Genomic DNA, 22,070 nt, shown 5'->3' on the forward strand with positions numbered 1-22,070 from the left:
TAACGTGTGGCTCAGGGCGCATGCTCGAGGGTCAGAGAACCCTCAGTTTGTGTGCCACCTCGCCCACTTGTTAAGTGAAATAATAATGATAATAACAACACCACTGAGAGTGACATTCATTGAGAAATTACATTGGAAAAGGCACTAAACTTGACACTTAATATGGACCGTGACATCTGATCCCCATAGCAACCCCATCAGTGTTTGTTCCCGTTTTTCACAAGGGGAAACTAAGGCTTAGAAGGGTTAGGTAACTTGCCTAAGATACCCAACTGGGGAAGTTCAGATCTCAGATGTGAACCCAGGCATTCCAGCACCAGAACCTGGGCTCTTGGGGCTCAGCTGCTTTGAGCAGGGCCCCTGACCCTTGTATAGGTCTGTCTTCTCACTTATGAAGTGAGGGGAATAACACCTGCCTCTGAGTTTCTTGTGAGGATTAAGTGAAAGAATACTGACTAGCATGGAATCGATGTAGAATTAGTTGCTGCCAATCAAGTGAGGGAACCGCCCAGAAACCTGAGTCAAAGACACATTGGCATCAGTGACTCAAAGAAAAAAGTGAAGAGACCACACACGCGGCCCTAAAAAGAATGGGGCTCTGTCCCGGTCTATTTATTTGTGTGTAGTCCAGCAGAAGGCGGCAGGGTATATATAAATGGCGAGAGTCACCAAGCCAACCTCACAAAATTGCCAAGAAAAACTCAAAATGAAGAAGCTTCTTCTTTAGGGGTACATATTTCAGCCTCAGTATTAAAATAATAATAACAACAACAGCAATAATCCTGTCCATGAGCTAACGTGGGACAGTCTAGAGTCATGAAGGGACCTTGGCTTTACAGGGTGAAACAGAAAAGTACATTCAAGGTTTATTCTACCACATGAGGGAAAGACGACAAAGAAACTACTTTTACCTTTGCATAGGTTTTTATTCACTTTTTTATACCAAGCAAGGATTTGTGGTGGTTTTCAAAAATTCATTAAAAAAAATGAAAATTAATATAAATTAGAAGGTGAAGACTAGCAAAGTTTAAAGGGAAGGAATAAAAGACAGCTGGAAAGTGGATGTGAAAATATATCCTGAAGGAAATGATAAAGAGCAGAGATCAATATCAGTACACCATTCAAATGGCTACAACCAAAGATAGTGGCGTCACCAAATCTTGGACAGGATGTAGAGAAACTGAAGCACTTATACATTGCTGGTGCAAATGCAAAATAATATAGCCACTCTGGAAAACAGTTGGGCAACCTCTTAAAAACTAAACACGCACTGCCACCAGCAATTCCACTAACGGGTATTTTCCTCCCAGAGAAATAAATGTTTATGTTCACACAAAAACCTGTACGTGATTGTTCATAGCCTTACTTATAACAGCCCAAAACTAGAATCAGCCCGGATGTCTTCAATAGGTGAGTGGTTAAACTCTGCTGTCTGCCTGCACCCTTACAGATGTACATGCATAACTCAGCAAGACATACTGCTCAGCGATTAAAAGGAGCAAAGTATGTATACAACATGGATCAATCTTCAGGAAATTATGCTGGAGTGATGAAAGCCACTCCCAAAAGGTTACACACTATAATCCCACTTATATAATAATGTTTTTTTAATGAGAAAAATTACTAGACAACAGATTAGTGGTTGCCAGGGGTGAGAAACAGTATTGGGAGAGGTGAGGAGGGAAGGCAGTCGTGATTATAAAAGGGCAACATGAGGGATCCTTTTGGTTTCAGAACCATTCGGTTCCTTGACTGTAGTGGTGAATGTATGAACCTACACAGGTGACAAAAATGGTACAGAAATTTAAGATCACACATACTAGTGAATATAAGTAAAACCGGAAAACCTGCATAAGATGGGTACATTGTATCACTGTCAATATCAATTGAGCTTATAATACTATAGTTTCACAAAATGTTACCATTGGGCAGAGAATATAAAGTTTCTCTATATTGTTTCTTACAACTGAATGTGACTGTACAATTATCTCAATAAAATTATCAATTTGAAAAGTCAAAGAAAAAAAGAGCAAAAATCAATAAAATTGAAAGCAGGAAAATAAAGAAAACAAAGTTGGCCCTTTTAAAACTTCAATAAAAATTGATAAACCTCTAGCAAGACCAACACAGATAAAAAGAGAGAAGAGGGCTTCCCTGGTGGCGCAGTGGTTGAGAGCCCGCCTGCCGATGCAGGGGACACGGGTTCGTGCCCCGGTCCGGGAAGATCCCACATGCCGCGGAGCGGCTGGGCCCGTGAGCCGTGGCCGCTGAGCCTGCGCGTCCGGAGCCTGTGCTCCGCAACGGGAGAGGCCACAACAGTGAGGGGCCCGTGTACAGCAGAAAAAAAAAAAGACACAAATTATCAATATCAGCAAAAAAAGAGGGGGATATCTCAATATATCCTGCAGTCATTAAAAGAATAATCAGGAAATACTATGAGCAACTTTACTTTCATAAATGCAACAATTTAGAAGAAATTCCTTGAAAACTGCAAACTACCAAAACTTAGCCACAATGAAATAGATTATCTGAGTTGCCCTATAACTATTAAAGAAAATGAATTGGTAATTTAAAAGCTCCAGAAAAAGGAATATATAAGCCCACTTTGTTTCCCTGGGGAATTTGAGCAAACATTTAAAAAAAAGAATTGCATATATCGAATCATTATTCTGTACACCTGAAACTGGTATTATGTTATATGTCAGTTATAGCTCAAAAACATTTTTTTAAGAATTACCGCCTATCTTCTACAATGTCTACCAGAAAACAGAAGGTACTCTTACCAACTCATTTTACAAGGTAGTATATTACCTTAAATACCAAAACCAGAACATAAGAGCTCAGACACACACACACACACAACAGGTCAACATCTCTCATGAATTTAAGATGCAAAAATCTTCACATTTTAGGAGATTAAATCCAACAATGTATAAAAAAAGTAGTATACCACAACCACGTGGGATTTTTGGTGGGTATGCGAGGCTAGTTCGATATCTTAAAAATCCATCAGTGTAATCCACATCAACGGGATAAAGAAGAAAACTCCAAGATGACATCAATTGATGCACAAAAAAAACACTCAACAAAATTCAACACATTCATGATAAAAATATTGAGTACACTTCGACCAGAGAGGAAATTTTTCAACCTCATAAACAACATCTATGAGCACTTGACATCATGCTTGATGGTGAAGGATTGAATGCTTTCCCTCTAAGATGGGAGACAAAGCAAGGTAGCCTGCTCTCACCAATCTTATTTAACATAGTACTGAATACCCTTGCCACTAAAATAAGGTAAGAAAGTAAAGGTTAAAACAAAAGAAACAGGAAAGGAAGAAATAAAACTGTCTTTTTTGCAGAAGGTATGGCTGTCTACACAGGAAACTCTACATAATCTACTAAAAAAGCTCCTAGAACTAATAATTGAGTTTTAGTAAGGTCACAAGGTATGCAATCAACTCAAAAACCAATTGCATTTCTAAATACTGACAATAAACAAATGCAAATCAAAATGAAAAGTGGAATACAATTTGTATTGCTTCAAAAAAAGGAAACACTTAGGTATAAATCCTAACAAAACCTGAGGGAGAGAATCTGATGAAAACTATAAAATACTGTTGGACGAAATCAAAGAAAATCTAAATGCTTGGGGAAATCTACCACATTCATGGGCTGGAAGACTGAGTGCAGTAAAGATATCAATGCTCGCTCAACTGATCTATAGGTTAAACACAGTTCCTACCAAAAATCTCAGCGTTTATTTGTAGACATAAACAAGCTTATTCTAAAACTAATATGAAAAGAGGAAAGCCCTAGAGTAACCAAAATCGTTTTGAAAAAGAAAAACAAAGTGCGAGGAATCACTTTTCCCAATGTGAAGGCTTACTATATAGCTGCAGGAATCAAGACAGTATGACAGGCTGGCAGAGCAACAGACTCAGAGACCAATGGAGCAGAATAGAGAACCCAGAAATGGACCCACACAAATAGGCCCAACTAATATCTGACAAAGGCGCAAAAGCATTTCCGTGGAGGAGGGATAGCCTTTTCAGCAGGTGGTGTTGGAGCAACCAGAACTCCATTTGGCGAAAAAAAATAAAGCCCAACCTAAACCTCACATCTTGTACAAACATTAAACTCGAAATGTAACATAGCCTTAAATCTAAAATGTAAAACTAAAACACTTCTAGAAAAAACATAGGAGAAAATCTGTAGGACCCAGGACTAGGCAAAGGGTTCTTAAACTTGTCACCAAAATCATGACACATAAGGGGAAAAACTGATAGATTGGACTTCATCAAAATAGAAAGACGGGGGCTTCTCTGGTGGCTCAGTGGTTAAGAATCGGCCTGCCAATGCAGGGGACACGGATTCGAGCCCTGGTCCGGGAAGATCCCACGTGCTTTGGAGCAACTAGGCTTGTGCACCACAGCTACTGAGCCTGCGCTCTAGAGCCCGCGAGACACAACTACTGAGCCCGTGTGCCACAGCTACTGAGCCCGCGTGCCTAGAGCCCTTGCTCCGCAACAAGAGAAGCCACCGCAATGAGAAGCCCGCACACCACAACGAAGAGTAACCCCCGCTCGCCGCAACTAGAGAAAGCCCGTGCACAGCAACAAAGACCCAACGCAGCCAAAAATTAATTAATTAATTAATTAATTAATTTTTTTTTTTAAATAGAAAGACAAAAAGACCCATTACAGACTGGGAGACAATGTTCTTGAATCACACACCTGACAAACTCTGTGCATCTAGGATATATGAAGAACTCTCAAAACTCAACATTAAAAAAAAAAAATCTGATTACATAATAGGCAGAGAAGTGCACAGACATTTCACCAAAGAAGACGTAGGGATGGGAAATAAATGCCAAGAGTTTTCAACATCAACAGCCATGAGAGAAACGAAAATTAAAACTGTAGTGATGTCTCGCATCTACCAAAATGGCTAAAATGAAAAACAGTGGTGACGCTGACAGAGACGCAGAGAAACCGGGTCGTTCTTACACTTTTGGTAAAGAACGCACATGGGTAACATCAGCCTGGAAGATACCTGGCAGTTCTTTCAAAACTAAAAATGGACTTTCCATATGACCCAGTAACTGCACTACTGGACATAGATATCCCGGAGAAACAGAGACTTATTTCTGTGCAAGAACTTACACATGAATGTTCACAGCAGATGTGTTCATAACAGCCCAACTGGAAGCTACTTGTATCTCCTTCAAAGGCTAAAGGGTTTAACGAACCGTGGTGTATCCGTACCATGGAATGGTATTCAGCGACAGCAAAGCATAAACTATGGACACACGCGCAGTGACTTGAGTGAACCTCGAGGAAATGATGCTGGATGACGCAGGCCGACCTCAGAAAGGAGGGGCGTGGTTCCCCGTGCGCCACAATCAAGAAGTAATGAAACGGAAAAGGAGAGCAGATGAGTGGTGGCCAAGGATTAGGGACGGCAGGGGTGGGGGTCAGAGGTGGGGAGTAAAAGGAGAGGGGCTTGTAGTGCCATACACTTGGGTATCTTGATTGCGGTCGTCGTTATGCAAGCCTGCACGTGTGATACAACTGCACAGAGCCACACACACACACACGCACACACACACACGCACACACACACGAGGGCCTGGGCTTATGTTGCTGGTGAGATGTGAACACGTTCTACAGTTTGCACCAACACCACTTTCTTGGTTTTGATATGATACGAGGGTTGTGTAAGATGTTAACATTGTGGGGGACACAGATGGGGGAAAAGGGTACAGGGGACTTTGTACATTTCTTTGCCACCTCCTGTGAATCTACAATTACTTCAAAATAGACTTTTAAAAGTAGACCCCCTAAAGTCCCATACAGGGAAGCCACGTGTTTGATGCTAAGCTCACGAGAAGAAACCAATCAGAGAGGAAAAGTTATTAATTACATAGTTCATAGGCCCAAGGGAAGAAAAATAACCAGAGGGACCGAAAAAAAGAAACCCCAGTCTTGGTAGTAGACATGGAAAGAGTTCCTCCTGCAGATCCTCAGGAAAGAAGCACTCTCACTTGACTTTGGCTCTACAGTCCAGGGCGCTGAAGAACAGCCCTCCCCTCTGCTCTGTCCTTAGAGGTTCTTCAGTGGAAAGTGTTTACCTGGTTGCATAAGATGCAATGACCAAAGTCTTACAGAACATGATCATTTTTATTAACACATTCCAACACCAGGGGCGCACTGTCCGATAGGGGGTGAACGATCACGGTTAAGGTCAGAAACCTCTACAAGGGAGGTGCTTTTTTATCGGTGAGTAGAAACCTGAAACATTTACGTCTCCGTTGGGATGGCCTCTCATTGTACTTGCTCTGCTTTTATGGTACCTCTGCTGTCATTGCTTTTCTTGGAATTTCCATTCCTCCCACGCAGATGCTTGGATCGGTGGTCATACCCCAAGCTAGGCAGGAAATACCCTCCCCACCCAACAGAGAGACAAAGAAACAAGATGGAGGCTCCAGGAGAGGGTGCCCTGCTTCACCAGGGCTTGAGCTCCCTTAGCGATTTGGGCCAAAAGCTCAGCTAACAAAGGAGTGGTCCTTGGTCTCATGTTTGCCTTCTGTTTATATGGGCAGGATTTAGGTGGCAGGATGCTGAGTTCTCACCAAATACCATCTTTCCACCTCAAACCCACTTTTATAGTAGTGGCTCTCTCAGGGGTTTGCTTGCTTGTTTGCTCAGATCTATATGGAAAAGGCAAAAAGTCCATGTCCAGTGACCTTTTTGGATTTACACAGGACCCCATCTGCTGAATGCATTTGTAGAATTTTTAACCAACTAGTAATGAGTTCAAAGCTACCCATTCCATATAGACTGACCGACTATGATGATTTTTTTCAGGTCTCAGAACAATAAGTACTTGGCTTCCGCCTTTAAAAGGCTCTCCTTTCTAACAACTATCTCCATAGTCAGGTATTGCTCACCAGTCCGGAAATGAACTCCCATTCCCTGGAAATCTGTAAAGTGCAAGCGTGTGGATTAAGACGATGATGCTGCCAGACTTACGTGGAACTGGTCTGAGGTTGCTCAAATGCTTCTTTGGGGATTTTAAGGCCAGGGTTTCGCTTCTTGCCTGTTGGGAAAGATGGAAGAATAAAGTTAAGGTCTGAATCACAGCATGAGAGCAGGGACAGAGACGGCAGCAGAAAAAAAGGACGGAACTGGGATGGGAACGCAGGTCTCGTTTCCGCATTCAGAGCCCCACTTCCTAGCAGGGTGGCTGTGAATGACAAGCCCCAGTCACCAGGCTGAGCAGAGCTTCCCAGGGGCAGACTGGGGTCACCGATGAGGCTGTGCACCAGTCCAGGGTGCGATGCCAGCATAAGGCTGCCGACCCTCTTTACCCAGGGACACCTGCCCTCTCCTCCCTGCCGGGGGTGCGGCACTCCACCTTCTTCTTCATTTGCTTGTGCACAACAATGGTAATGGTAGGCGGTCTCAGTTGTAGGGTTTTGTCCTTTGTGATGTCAGTCAGACGTACTCACACTTCTCTTAGTATACCACAGCTTTCTAAATTGATCTTTGATCAGCTGACAGAGTTAACCACGGAGGTAGAATAAAACATACTTTCCCACTGTTCTCCCCTTCCTGTTCTCAACCACCTGCTGTAAGTTAAAACACCGAAGTGAAGGGTAGAGTAATACTTATTTACTTTTGCCCTGTTCCAAACAGGATTATGATAACAGATGGGCCCATGCGAGGAGGCTGTCGCTTCCCTGGGGGCAAGATGGGAACATAACCAATGTGTTCATCATCCCCGGGCTGAAACCACAAGAGAGCTTGGCTCAGATACTTTTGTTGATGAGTTTAAAAGAACAGACTGAAAAATGACGGCTCAAGAAGCGATCAGAGAATCCGTTCTTGCGAAGGCTCGGGATTTTCCTCATCTAAGGACATCCCGTATCTCTTCATGCTTGGCGGGAAACGCCAAAGCAGAGCTGGATACAACACCCGTGGGTTTACATTCTTCCTCACCTTTTCTCTACGTTGCAGGGAGCACGACAGAGCTGACACAAACCCTGCTTAAGGCTCTGAATAGAGATTCTGAAGCTGCATAGAAACTGCAGAAATCAAGTTCTGTAGCCTCTTGCAGGAAAATGACATCCAGAGACTTCAGCGACTGCTCACCACCAGAGAGCCAGCAATGACCCAGTCAGAATCAGAGTCCAGGTCTCCAGACACTCAGGTGGGAGCTCTTTCCTCTGTGCCACAATGGATGGCGTTTAGAGGCGACCGGAGAGAGTGAGGTAGGGGAGTGCGGGGTTGTGAGTCTGTAAAAAGCAGATCCACATGCAGCCCCTTCGCTCACCAAGAGACGCCACAGCCACCTTTCAGCTGGCTCTTGACAGCCTCAACTATAAAACGGTGTGGCGACATCTACCTACCTTATCGGACTGACGTGAGAACCATGGAATAACACATAAGAGAGAGCAATGAAATAATAATCATTATAATCATTTTAAATAAAACAAGCTGCACAGTCTCATAAAAGAAAATGAGTCACTTAAGAAGCTCAGTTCTCTCCTCATTTGGACTTACCTATGCGTTTTACAAAAATTCAAAACTCACCATTTACCTTCCTATTCCTGGAGCTCAGATGGCCATTGAGCACATGTCACTGAGTCAGTGATTGACAATACACAGAGCTGTACTATGCTGGATCTGACTGTGAGAATCCAAATAGATCAATGGCCTAATTCCAACAGTTACCATCCATGGGCCTCAGGCAATACATAGGGAAGGCTATTTTAAATGAGACACTCTAAGGAAGAATGAACAAGTTTGGCTCGTCTAAACATCATGCAGATTCTAACACAGGTGACAGAGAATTCAGGTAATCCCGACAAATACAACCCTGTAGTTCTCCCAGATAAAACGAAGCAAAATGAAACTAAAATATATTTTTCCTGCAAAAATGCCTCCCCAGATGCTATTTAAGCAAGCCGAAAGCAAACGTTACTCTTAAGTTCCTACATCTCTCTTCTTCATTTCTAACTCAGCTCTTACAAGATGGATGTCAAGAGAAATACCTATTTATGGAGGAAAACACCTTTGAAGAACTTTAACATAGCAGTGAATTATTACACCACAGGAATTAATTATTCGTAGTTCATTAATAGCAGTCGGCTATTAAGCTATAACTCAACAAATCATCAAAACGTCTCTACAAAGAAATAGCAAAAGAAAGAGATAAAACTTTTGGCACAGAGACTAAAGAAAGAAATGAGCCAAACAACAATAAAGTCTTCTAGGTGTGGGAAAAGAAGACCCCTGGTTCTCCTCTGACAAAAAAAACAAGAAAAAGAGTTCCAGCAGACACAAAACCTAGTTGAATCGCCATCAGAAAACACCCTGCCTTCATTTTTTAACAGTAAATAAAATAAAACAAAAATCACAAAGGCACGCACCAACATTCCATAATTCACTTACTTGACCATCACTGGAAGAACAGCCCCGTAAAAGACCAGCAGAGGTGCCTCTAATAAGGGTTTCGGGGCTGCTGGGAGAGCGGGCAGAAGAAAACCCCAGGGAAGGCTTCTTTACTCAGCTCGGAGGACCGCACTTCAGCCGAGCAAGACGGAGCTGCACAGACTCCACCCCTCCTGCAGTGCCATCACCCCAAACCTCTGCAAGTTTACTGTTCCCAGGGAAACTCCCACTTCAGGAAGGGAGAGTCCAAGTGGGTCCATTTGGACACCAAGGTGTGACGTTAATCATTAACCAGACTTGGAGGAATAAATCTATAAAGTAATTCTGGATAGCACAGCGTTCTCCAGCTTTTCTGTAAATGCCTCTTGCATTACTTAAAAGAAAGGAAAACAATATGTGATCAGTTTCCAGCTGTGTTTATTTCAAAGCAATCTGTTCCCCTCGGCAAGGCTGCCAACACCTGACTGTTAACATTTAACAGTGTGTTTAAAAAAAAAAATTAAAAAGGAGAGGCAGCAAAATGAATGATACAACTAAGTGGCCAACTATGATAAGTGGCCTTTTTGCTTGACATTCAAAAGCAAACATGAAAAATACGTCAGAAAATAGGCTGTATGTTATGTCACATGCTCGTAACAAGCCTTCTCAGAAGGAGAGAGAGAATTCTGTATGCGTCTGCAGATCTCCACCAGCTGTGCCCTCTTATTGGCACAATCTGCAAAGGGTAAAAACCTCCTTGGCCTGATGGAGCATATGTGGTACCATATTACATCAGCCTGTGTCACACCCATGCCTGTTTTCTCCAAAAATATTGTAGTCCCACTACACACACGTATTTGTGAAATTCATCTTAAACCAAAGCTTTTCCCCAGTGGCACTGGGGAATAAAAGAAAAAAAACCTTGCCAGTAGTTAGAAAACATTTAACCAAGCCACAGAAATGTTCACCAGCTCTGACTGTACTGAAAATGATGGGGTACACAAGACCTCTTGCTCAGCACCGCTCAGAGAAGCCAAGCACAAAGCACTTCTCTCATGTGCCTTATTACATAAAACAGAAGAGCGTGCTCCAGCGCCAACCCAAACAGCAAGAGAAACCAGAGGGGTGGAATCCGGAGGCTCTCCTGACACCTACATGTTTGTCAGCCTGGCCAAGGGTCCGGGGACATGATTGCGAGGGTTTACGATTATTGACACAGCTTTACAAAAGGATGGCTTTGCTCCCGGCACCAAATTTATTTTAAAAATCTGTTTCCCGAGATGAATGGGATTTCCAGCCAAGTACCTGGCAATCTGAAGGCCCTGGCTGCCCTTGCCTTCATACTTGCATCTAGGCTTCAGCTCCACGGGTAGCTGGCACTAAAAGTGGCAGAGAAGTGTCGTTAAATGTCATTAAGTCACAGTGCTCAGATGTAAGGCAGCTCACAGCAGGGCAGAGCGAAGGGAGAACCGAGAGGGAGCTGGCTTAACGACAGCGACACGGAAGTGGACACAGAACATTCCCCCAAACGACTGGATCTCACCCACCCCTGAGACTCCAACGAGGATGCCACATTGCTTTGGAATTACATAAAATTTGGAGAAGGAAAGCTGCAAAGCTCATTTTAAAACGTGCAGTCATTTTTATTTCAAGCAGGCAGATGAATCTCCTGAAACCACAGCTTTACCTTCGTGTCCCTGGGCTTAGGGGCTCCAGCCCTCCTGCGGACAGGAACTCAACCTTCTAAATTCAGCCCATTTATCACACGCCCCACGGAACCTTCCCAGACACTACTTACGGGGCACAGTCCACACCCACCAGCTTCCACAGGCCGGCATCTCGAACACAATACGCACTCGATGCAACTGCACTCAACTCCCACTATTTTAATTTAAAATGTCCCCTCTACCTAAGACAGATCTCCACGACCGTCTTCCATTCATATTCCTCATACCTTGTCTCACAATCTCAAATCATTTCTGCATTTATGTGTTCGTTTCTGAATCCATTTATTACTTATTTATTATCTGTCTCACCCAGAAACGTTCAGCTACGGCAGCAATTTTTCCCAGGGCTTATACAGCGTCAGTATTTGTTGACTGAACATTTGTTGTTCTTTTCTCAGCTGTCTTGAACTTTGGTATTGAGGTCTTCAAAAAATTTTTTAAATCGTGTAGTCTGTAAAAATATTGAATCACTGTGTTGTACATCTGAAGCTAATATAATATTGTATATCAACAATAATTTGTTGTTGTTTGCGCTACGCGGGCCTCTCACTGTCGTGGCCTCTCCCGTTGCGGAGCACAGGCTCCGGACGCGCAGGCGCAGCGGCCACGGCTCACGGGCCCAGCCGCTCCGCGGCACGTGGGATCTTCCCGGACCGGGGCACGAACCCGCGTCCCCTGCATCGGCAGGCGGACTCTCAACCGCTGCGCCACCAGGGAAGCCCCATCAACCATAATTTTTTTTTAAAAAAAAAAGCACGGAATGGAGTAGAAAGAGTTCAACCTTGAGCTCCTTTTAAGTCCCCGCTGTGCCACTTAACACTGGGACCCTGAGGATGCTTCTGAAACTCAGTTTCCACAGCGACAAGCTGGAGACAGAGACTCTGGCTGCTGAGAGATTTCGCTGGCATAACCTACGGGAAGGAGTCCAGCGCACAGCAGGTACCCACCGGATAACAGTTTCTTTTCTCCCTTCCACGTTTGTGCTTACATTTTTAAAATGGGAACGAAACAGAATGTCCCCTCAGTGGGCAGGTTATTTCTTCAAATGCCATCTCTGTTCTTCCCCTCCTGTGTTATTTATGTGAAAATGACATTTTCAAACATCTCATCAATCGTGAACCGTATTCTCTTGGTTCCCACTGACTATGGGAACTGTTTAAGCTCTATAGGAGCAGGATCTCTGAGAGCAAACCCTCAGAATCCATATTTTTTAGAAAGGACTTCAGTTTTTTAGAGCAGTTTCAGGTTCACAGCCAAACCGAAGGGAAGGCACAGAGATTTCGCGTATACCTTCCTGTCCCCACACGTGCAGAGCCTCTCCCATTATCGGCACCCTCCCAGAGTGCCGCATTTGTCACAAATTGATGGACCTATACCGACACATCATCGCCCACTCGCTCTGGGTGTTGTACATCCTAGGGGATTGGACAAATGCATACTATGCATCTGTCATTACAGTGTCATACAAAGTAGTTTCTCTGGCCTCAAAATCCTGTGCTTCCCCTATTCGTCCCTCCTTCCCCCCAACCCCTGGCAACCACTGATCTGTTTACTGTATCCATAGTTTTGCCTTTCCAGAATGTTATACAGTGAGAATCATGCTCTGTGTCTGTGTGTGTATAGCCTTTTCTGACTGGCTTCTTTCACTCAGTAAATATGCATTTAAGATTCTTCCATGTCTGGGCTTCCCTGGTGGCGCAGTGGTTGGGGGTCCGCCTGCCGATGCGGGGGACGCGGGTTCGTGCCCCGGTCCGGGAGGATCCCACGTGCCGCGGAGCGGCTGGGCCCGTGAGCCATGGCCGCTGAGCCTGGGCGTCCGGAGCCTGTGCTCCGCAGTGGGAGGGGCCGCAGCAGTGAGAGGCCCGCGTACTGAAAAAAAAAAAAAAAAGATTTTTCCATGTCTCTGCATGACGTGATACTTCATTCCCCTATAGCGCTGAATAACAGCCCATTGTCTGGAGGGACCACAGTTCACTAACCCGTTCACCTACTGAAGTGTGCGTCTCGGTTGCTTCCAAGTTGTGGCAAATTATGAATAACGCTGCTTATAAACATCTGTGCGCAGGTTTTTGGACGAACGTAAGGAGTGTCACTGCTGTATTGAAAGAGCTAGAGAATAAGACAAACCAATTCCTGTAACGTCAGAGAGCATGTGTGACGCGCAGTAAAAGTATCGCACCATGAATACACAGGAGGTTCAAAGAGGGAGAGAGAAAATCAGGCAAGGGAAATGAAGAAAGAAAAGTCTCACAGAGGAAGTCATATTTTACGTGGTCCTTTGATACATGGTAGGATTTGAGGGTACATGATGGCTCATTATACCATTATGTCTTCTTTTTATATATATTTAATGTTTCCATAATAAAACACGAAAAGGCAACAGTAAGGTTCCGAGGAGGAGGAGGAGGAGGAGCTCACAAGGGCAGCAAGAGGGATATTGTGGTGTCTTCAAAGTTGTCTCCTTTGGACAAAGTGAAGGATGGTGGTTGGAGCCAAAGACCGAAAGATGGTAACTAACAATTTTTAATTTTCAAATTTAGGAAGAGAAGTCATCTATTTTTTAGTAGAGGAGTACCATGTCATGTTATTTGTGTTTTAAAAACAAATAATGTAACAAGATTAATCTACTATCTGCAGGATGTTTTGAAACCGTGGTACACGTGCACACACACAACACCTGCATACACACTCACAAATCCACATGTACACACCTTGGTTGTTTAAGCTTTGGGGTCTCTGCTCATATTTTCCCTGAAGTGTTATCACCTTTCTCCCCTGGTCAGTTGCAACACACTCAGCTCAAGTGGGTTCTCCTCCAGGAAACCTTCCATTAAAAACATGCAATAAATGTCCCTTATCTGTGTGGCCACAGGACTGTACACATTATCTTCCGTGTCTTCCTTCGTACACTGATTGATTGAACCCACCTGCTCACCCATGGCTTCCACTAGAAGGCGAGCTCCTCAGAGCCGGACCCCATGCCTTACCCAGGTGCAGAGTAAATCACTAGACCCAGAAAATGGGAGGCAGAGGCCACAGCAGCTTGGCTACTAAATTTAAGCTGCTTAGACTTCACAGAGGCAAAATCTGCAGGCTCTGGCAATCTCCTGGGTAAGAGGTACAGAAGGCCCGAAGCGAAGCTGTAGTAGTAACAGCGGTAGCAATCTGGCTTTTCCCCACCTAGATAAGAGTAAGTAAAGAAGGAAAGTCAGGCCAGCTGGGGTGGGAGGTGCGAGAAGGCAGATGATGAGCTCCAGGCCTTAGACGTGCTGGGGATATAAGCTGAAGATCCCCTGCCGATATACACTGGGCAGGTTCCAAGCAGGCACACGGAGCTTCAGAGCCGGATGGAGGGGGCGGTATGGAAGTCTGTGAGTGACAAGCAGAGAAGTAGAAAGCTGAATGAGACAGGCAGGGAAACGGAAGAGAACGAGAACGGAAAGCAGCCTATGCAAGAACACTTGGAGAGAAGGAGATGTAAATGAAGAATCAGCGAAGGCCACCAAGCATCTCTGGAGGTGTCCACGGAGAAAAGCCAGCCCAGTGAGTGCAGAGCAGCACCACCCACTATTCAGAAGAGGTCCTATTTTCAAAGGGTGAGAGCGCTCCGAGAGTTCTCTTAGCGCCTCCCGGGGCTGAAGTTCTCTTTTCAGGCCCGGTCGAGCAGAAGTATACGCTTAGTCACGTTAACCATTTGGTGCTGACTTTGTGCTCTCGAAAGAACCTAAAAGCAAATCGCAGCCAAGGCCCTCCCGTTGTGGTCTGGGGCCCAGTGAAAGCAGGGGGTGTGCGTGGGGGTTAGGCGGGGAGCACCCACCGTCTGTACTCATCTCCTTCCTCGTTTACATGCCGCTTCATTCATGAGTCTTATCAAAAGGAAACGCAGTCACAGGGTGTTAAAAATACCGCTTTACAATAAAAATATGGCAGCAGTGGCAAAGAAATGGAGGGATGTGTCTCATCTTTTCAAAATGCGTGCTCCATTCTGGTTAGGTTTAAAAATTGCACTTATATTTTAGAGAGAAATATTGAAATGTCTCCAAGTGGAATAATATGATTCTAGGATATGCTTCAGAATAATATGGCAGTGGGGTGGGGTGGAGATAGAGGTGAAATAAGCTAGTGATTGTCAAGGCTGAGTGAGGGACACACGGTGCTCTCACTCTATGTCTGTCTTTGAGTATGTTTGAAAATTTCCAAAATGGGATGATGTTCTTGAATAGCTACTGAATCACAGAAAATTCTCTTTTAATAGTTAAAAAAGAGGGATTCTGCATTTTTCTCTTGGGAGAAGTGGATTCTTTTTTCCCTTTGGTCTAAGATCACAGCATTTAAAAAATTCTTATTGGAGTAGAGTTGATTTACAGTGTTGTGTTCGTTTCAGGTGTACAGCAAAGTGAACCAATTATACATAGACATATATCCACTCTTTTTTTTTAGATTCTTTTCCCATACGGGCCATTACAGAGTATCGAATAGAGTTTAAGATCATGATTTTAATAGCCTGTGATCACCTCCCTTTAGCCAAAAGGAAAACTACAGGGTCATAATTTTGATTCAGCCAGCTGCCTGAAGACTAAGAGATGCAGAGAAATACAGAGGAAAGTTCTTGATCTATATGTCTTCTAAGAGTGCTACCAGTACAGTCCATTCTGCTTCTCCCCCAGATTTACCTAATTTCTTTTAGTGAGCTACATTCTACCATGATGTCATTAACCCATGTTGAGGTCACCTTAAAAAGGGGACTCTGGAATTCATCTCTGTGAGGTTGTTTTTGATTACCTTATATAATGTCTTCTTTTTCAAAACATTTTATTTTTTATGGGTCTACAGTTGATTTACAAGGTTGTGTTAGTTTCAGGAGTCCAGCAAAGTGATTCAGTTATACATATACATATAGTAGCTATTCCTTTTCAAATTCTCTTCCCATTTAGGTTATTAAAGAATATTGAATAGAGTTCCCTGTGCTCTACAGTAGGTCCTTGTTGGTTATCTATTTTATATATAGCAGTGTGTACATGTCAATCCCAGTCTTCCAATTTATCCCTTCCCCCCACCTTTCCCCCTTTGATAACCATAATGTCTTCTCTCTAAAGACTCTTGGGGTAAAAATATGTGTTATCAATAACAAGAAGAGTTGGTTTCTCCTGTATAATCTCTGCCTATGGATGATGTGAATGTTCCTCTAATGTGTTTCCTTCCTTGGGTTGATAGCTAAAAAGCTTAAGGCCAAACCTGGACTCATATTCATACTCATTTCTGACTCAGTGGTTTTTTTTTGTGGCTCTGTTTCTGTCTTACCCACCCTTTTAATAACATTTTATTTCGGAACATTTTATATATATGGGAAAGTAAACAAAACAGTTATAATCAACCTCTGTGTACCTAGTCCCCAGCTCCAACAAATACCGACTTATGACCAATTTTGATTCATCTACACCCCACCCACGTTCCCAGACATCAAATCATTCCATCCATAACTATTTTATCAAATATCTCTAAAAGAAATTGACTATTTAAAAAAACCATCATACCATTATCACACGGAAACAAGTAAGTAATTTCTTAATATCTACTAAGTGTTCAAAATTCTAATTGTCTTGTGAAGAGGGGTTGGGAGAGGGGTAAGATAGGAGAAGGGGATGAAAAGGTACAAACCATAGGAATAAAATAAATAAGATACAAGAATGTAATTAATGTATAGGACAGGAAATGTAACCAATATTTTGTAATAACTTCAAATGGAGTATAATCTATAAAAATATCAAATCACTATGTATACACTTGAAACTAATTAGAACATTGTAAGTCAACTACAGTCCAATAAATAAATAATTCTAATTGCCTCCTTATAAATAAGTAAGATAAATAATTATCTTGTTTATAAATATTCTAAATACTCTTAAATTACACTGTGTTTGAATCAGGATCAAAGTTAGGTCCTTGCTATATGAAAAGCAAAGGGGACTTTCCTGGCAGTCCCGTGGTTAAGACTTCACCTTCCAGTGCAGGGGGTGCTGGTTTGATCCCTGGTTGGGGAGCTAAGATCCCACATGGCTCGCAGCCAAAAAACCAAAACATAAAACAGAAGCAGTATCGTAACAAATTCAATAAACACTTAAAACAAAATGGTCCACATCAATTTTTAAAAAAAGCAAACAAACAAAAAAACAAAGTAAATGAACAAACCAAACCAAACATGTAGATACAGAGAACAGAGCAGTGGTTTCCAGAAAGGAAGGGGAGAGTAAAATGGGTAAAGGGGGATCCACCCTATGCTGATGGATGGAAACTAAATTTCGGTGGTGAGCAGACGGTGGTGCACACAGAAGTCAAACTACAGTGTTTTCCGATTAGGTGATAGGATTTCTTAGGTCCCTGTCAATCTACAAGCTCTCCCTCCATTTCTTGTTGTCCACCCCCACCACCCAATGTGATTATTGTGCTGAAGAAGCCTGCTCATTTGCCCTATACAGTTCCCCACTAATTCTGCTGAGCGCGCGCCTTCTGGGCTTGTGTGCCCCTTGGTTAGCCAGAGCACAGTCAGACGGAAACCCGACTGCTCCTTTTGGCACAGAGGCATCACAGGTGGCCTCACCTGCTTTTAACTAAATTGCCGAATTCTTTGCATCCTAGTAAACACTCCTCAAGTCTTAATGGAAAAAGGAAGAAAGAAAGAAAGAAATGAATAACCCCTCAACAACACTGGGTAGTCAACAAAGTTTTTAATCTTTGTCAATTTGATAAGTAAACAAAGGTACCTCATTGTTTTTAATCACACTTTAAAAATGTTTAATGAAGTTGAATATTTTTAACATGTCTACTGACATCTGTAGTTATGTTTCTATGAACTGCCTGTTCAAGCCATTTGCTCATTTTTATGTTAGGTTATCGTTGTTTTATTTGTAAGAGAAGACATTGCCCCTTCTGTAGTTTGAATCACAAAACACACACACATGTGAGTGTGTCTACCCACTTGGGTTGGGTTTTTCCCCCCTTTTTGATCATACAGAATTAAAAATTTTTACATTACTTCATGGCCTCTGCACTATTACAAGGCAGGAACATTCTTTCCTTTTCCCCAAATAGCTAGACAGTTGTCCCAATACCACCTATTAATCTGTCCATTTTTTTCTCCATTAATTTTACACATCTTTTTAATATTTATACCTCTTATATAAGTTCATTGGCTGCTATGTCTAAAAGTTATTAAATATTCATGGCATTGAAAGGCAACTTCACTCAATCCTGACTTTAAGAGAACTCTTTCTAGCTTTTCACCTTAAAAAAATTATGCTGGTTTTACGAAACTGTATCATTTGCAGAGACATGGATGGACCTGGGGACTCTCATACAGAGTGAAGTAAGTCAGAAAGAGAAAAACAAATACCGTATATTCATGCATGTGGAATCTAGAAAAATGGTATGGATGATCTTATTTGCAAAGCAGAAATAGAGACACAGACGTAGAGAACAAACATATGGATACCAAGGGGGAAAGGGCGCTGGGTGGGGTAGGATGAATTGGGAGATTGGGATTGACATATCCACTACTACGTATAAAATAGATTAACTAATGAGAACCCACCCTATAGCACAGGGAACTCTACTTGGTGCTCTGTGGTGACCTAAATGGGAAGGAAATCCAAAAAAGAGGGGATATGTGTATCCATATGGCTGATTCACTTTGCTGTATGGCAGAAACTGACACAGGAGTGTTAAGCTATGCTCCAATAAGAAAAAAAAAAAATTATGCTGATTTTAGATTCAGTGTGACAGAAGAAGTATAGAGCCATCCATATTTACTGAGTGAAATGTCTTCTCAAGGCTCTCAAAGACTTGCCCATACCATAGTCCTTAGAACTTGTGAGTCTTAGTATGCTCAGGTTTCAGCAGATGTGATTAAAGGAAGGGTTCTGGGATGAGGAGATTATCATGGATTATCCAGTTGGGCCCTAAATGCCATCACAAAGCTTCCTGATAATGGAGAGGCTGAGAGACATGAGACACACAGAGTGGCAGAAGCAGACGGAGGCAGAGGCCGGAGTGACTCAGCCACAATCTGAAGAACGCCGAAAGTGCTGGCAGCTCCTGGAAGCCAGATTCTTTATCCCAGAGCCTCTGGAGGGAGCCTGACCTGCTGACACCTTGATTCTGGATTTCTGGCCTCCAGAAATGTGAAAGAATACATTTATGCTGTTTTAAACCACCAAGTTTGTGCTTACTTGTTACAGCAGTTACAAGCAACTAGTACACTACGGGCGGACCTCGGAGATACTGTGGGTTCCAGTCCAGCCCAGGGCAATAATGCAAATATCGCAGAAAAGCAAGTCACACGAATTCTTTGGTTTCCCAGTGCATGGTAAATTTATGTTGACAGTATAGAGTAGTCTATTAAGCGTGCAACAGCATTATGTCTGAAAAACAACGTTCATACCATAATTTAAAATACTTTATTGCTAGAAAATGCCAACCATCAGTGAGCAAATGCTGTTGGAAAAATGGTGCCGATAGACTTGCTCGATGCAGGGTTGCAACAAACCTTCAATTTGTAAAACATGCAATATCTGCGAAGCACGATACGAAACCCAATAAAACAAGGTAGGGCTTCCCTGGTGGTGCAGTGGTTGAGAATCCACCTGCCGATGCAGGGGATGTGGGTTCGTGCCCCGGTCCAGGAAGATCCCACACGCCGCGAAGCAGCTGGGCCCGTGAGCCGTGGCCGCTGAGCCTGCGCGTCCGGAGCCTGTGCTCCGCAACCGGAGAGGCCACGACGGTGAGAGGCCCGCGTATCACAAAAAAAATAAATAAATAAAATAAAATAAAACAAGGTATGCCTGTATTAGAAATGGATGCTGAATTTCACCAAATTCCCTTTCAACATTTATTGAAATAATCCAGTGTCCTTCCTATTATACCCAAGCTGCCACGCTCTCTAACAAATGGATTTCTTACTTTTTCCCTTTCTGTTTTCTTTCTTTCACCAATTCATTTTCACTCTCTTTATTTCCTCCTCAGCAGCTTCTGCCACTAAGCCTTCCTGAGGATCCTGTGTTCCTGCATTGCCTGTGGTGGTAGAAACTTAGAGCCTGCTAATCCCTGGATTCAAGAAAGATTTAGAAAGTCTTAACTTGACAATACAAGGGGGCAAAACAAAGTTAAGATATGAAATGCAAACAAGAAGGAATAGGTATAAGTAAATGGTTCTTGGTAGATGCCTTTCTCTGGAACAAAGGAGATGGTTCTGGCTTCCTTCCATTTCTCTCTAGCTTGGTGCCAAGGCAGAAATGCACCCTTTCCCCAGGCCTGTGGCACATTCTGAAATTCTTCATGTCCGCTGTCAACAAGAAATCAAGAAGGTAAAGAAACCAGGGCCAAAGCAATCTCAGAAAATATGGCAAGATTCCCCACCTTGACACTCCAACCCTGCGGCCTGAAAACACTCAGGATCACCCTCTGCCCCATGGCTGTTTCTGCAAGTATCTCTCACTTTTCTCTCCAGGGAGGCTGGACGTTTTTGAGAGTCATGTTTTACAAACCACAGCCTGGCAGAAAACCAGTGGCCTCTGCCTTTTGTTCTGCCACATACTTTGCTGGCTTCATGCATCCCCCACTGGTGACACTTCTGATTAGAGGTTCAGGATGGTTGATAAAAAAACAAAGACTAAGAAATAGCTTCAAGAAAACCACAAAACTTAAATGTGAGGTTTTCTGAAAAGAGAAAGCAAACAACTTTTTTTATGCATGTCTACTCATATTTCATTACTATTTCAGATCCTCATGGAACCCTTAAGGGAAAATTCCACAGTCCTATAGAAGGACTTAGGTCCTTATCTCACCGTAATTAACAAACATTGCTTCAGGCAATGCCATAACTCTGGGTGTCAAAGAAGTGGAGTTCTCTAGTCTTGGTCATATGTCTAGAAATTGTTCCAGGCAGTCACCTTGAAACTTGTAAATCAGTTCATCTCTAAGACTAACTGCAAAAAAAAAAAAGTACAGCTGACCCTTGAATAACACAGGTTTGAACTGCACCGATTCACTTATATGTGGAGTTTTTTCAATAAATGTGGTATCTGTATTTTCATTTTATAGTTCTTTAAATGAACTAAGTGTGGGGGAAAGTTTGTGCTCAATCAGAGCTCACAATATGTGGAAACAAAAGAACTAGGGTTTGAGTCCTGATTCTATCCACACTGTTTGAGCTTCCGGCCCCTGGGTGAGTCACTGATCAATTCATTTGTTTTTCAGGCAGAGATAGCAGCCTGCAGATTTTTGACTGTGTGTGGGGTGGGGGCAGGGGGTGTCAGTGCCCAGTCCCTTCGCTGTTCAAGTGTCAAATGTACATAAATTCCCTGCTGCATCCATAGAGTGATCCACCTACCCACGTGATCAGAAATGGCAGTGAAAGGTATAAATTTAAATATGCGTCATGATGCCTTACACAACGCTACCTATACAGTTTCCCCAAACTGGTGTTAATGGCTAACCAAAAATTCAAGGAGATAACTTATAATGATCCCTGGATACACTAATTTTATAAGATTTTCTTTAGAAGAAGAACTACAATCCTGCAGCCTGTGGAACAAAAACCACCGTCACAGAAAGATAGACAAGATGAAAAGGCAGAGGGCTATGTACCAGATGAAGGAACAAGATAAAACCCCAGAGAAACAACTAACTGAAATGGAGATAGGCAACCTTCCAGAAAAAGAATTAAGAATAATGATAGTGACGATGTTCCAGGGCCTCGGAGAAAGAATGGAGGCAAAGATCGAGAAGATGCAAGAAATGTTTAACAAAGATCTAGAAGAATTAAAGAACCAACAAACAGAGATGAACAGTACAATAACTGAAATGAACAATACACCAGAAGGAATCAATAGCAGAATAACTGAGGCAGA

At 42.9% G+C, this 22,070-nt stretch overlaps 1 protein-coding gene across 18 annotated transcripts in view; it reads right to left on the reverse strand.

Moving 5' to 3' along the window:
• MAP2K6 (mitogen-activated protein kinase kinase 6) overlaps positions 1-22,070 on the reverse strand; it is a 116,024-nt gene that overhangs the window by 27,113 nt on the left and 66,841 nt on the right. For all 18 annotated transcript variants that reach the window (XR_010838063.1, XM_059048382.2, XM_067020753.1 and 15 more), the window contains one exon: positions 7,037-7,103. Coding sequence is in view for 16 of the 18 variants with exons in the window: in XM_059048382.2 (XP_058904365.1) it covers positions 7,037-7,103 (67 nt within the window). In the remaining 2 variants the exon portion in view is untranslated. The remainder of the gene's footprint in view (positions 1-7,036; positions 7,104-22,070) is intronic.

This window comes from Kogia breviceps, chromosome 19 (genome assembly GCF_026419965.1).
Source record: "Kogia breviceps isolate mKogBre1 chromosome 19, mKogBre1 haplotype 1, whole genome shotgun sequence".
In the NCBI taxonomy this organism is placed as follows: Eukaryota; Metazoa; Chordata; class Mammalia; order Artiodactyla; family Physeteridae; genus Kogia; species Kogia breviceps.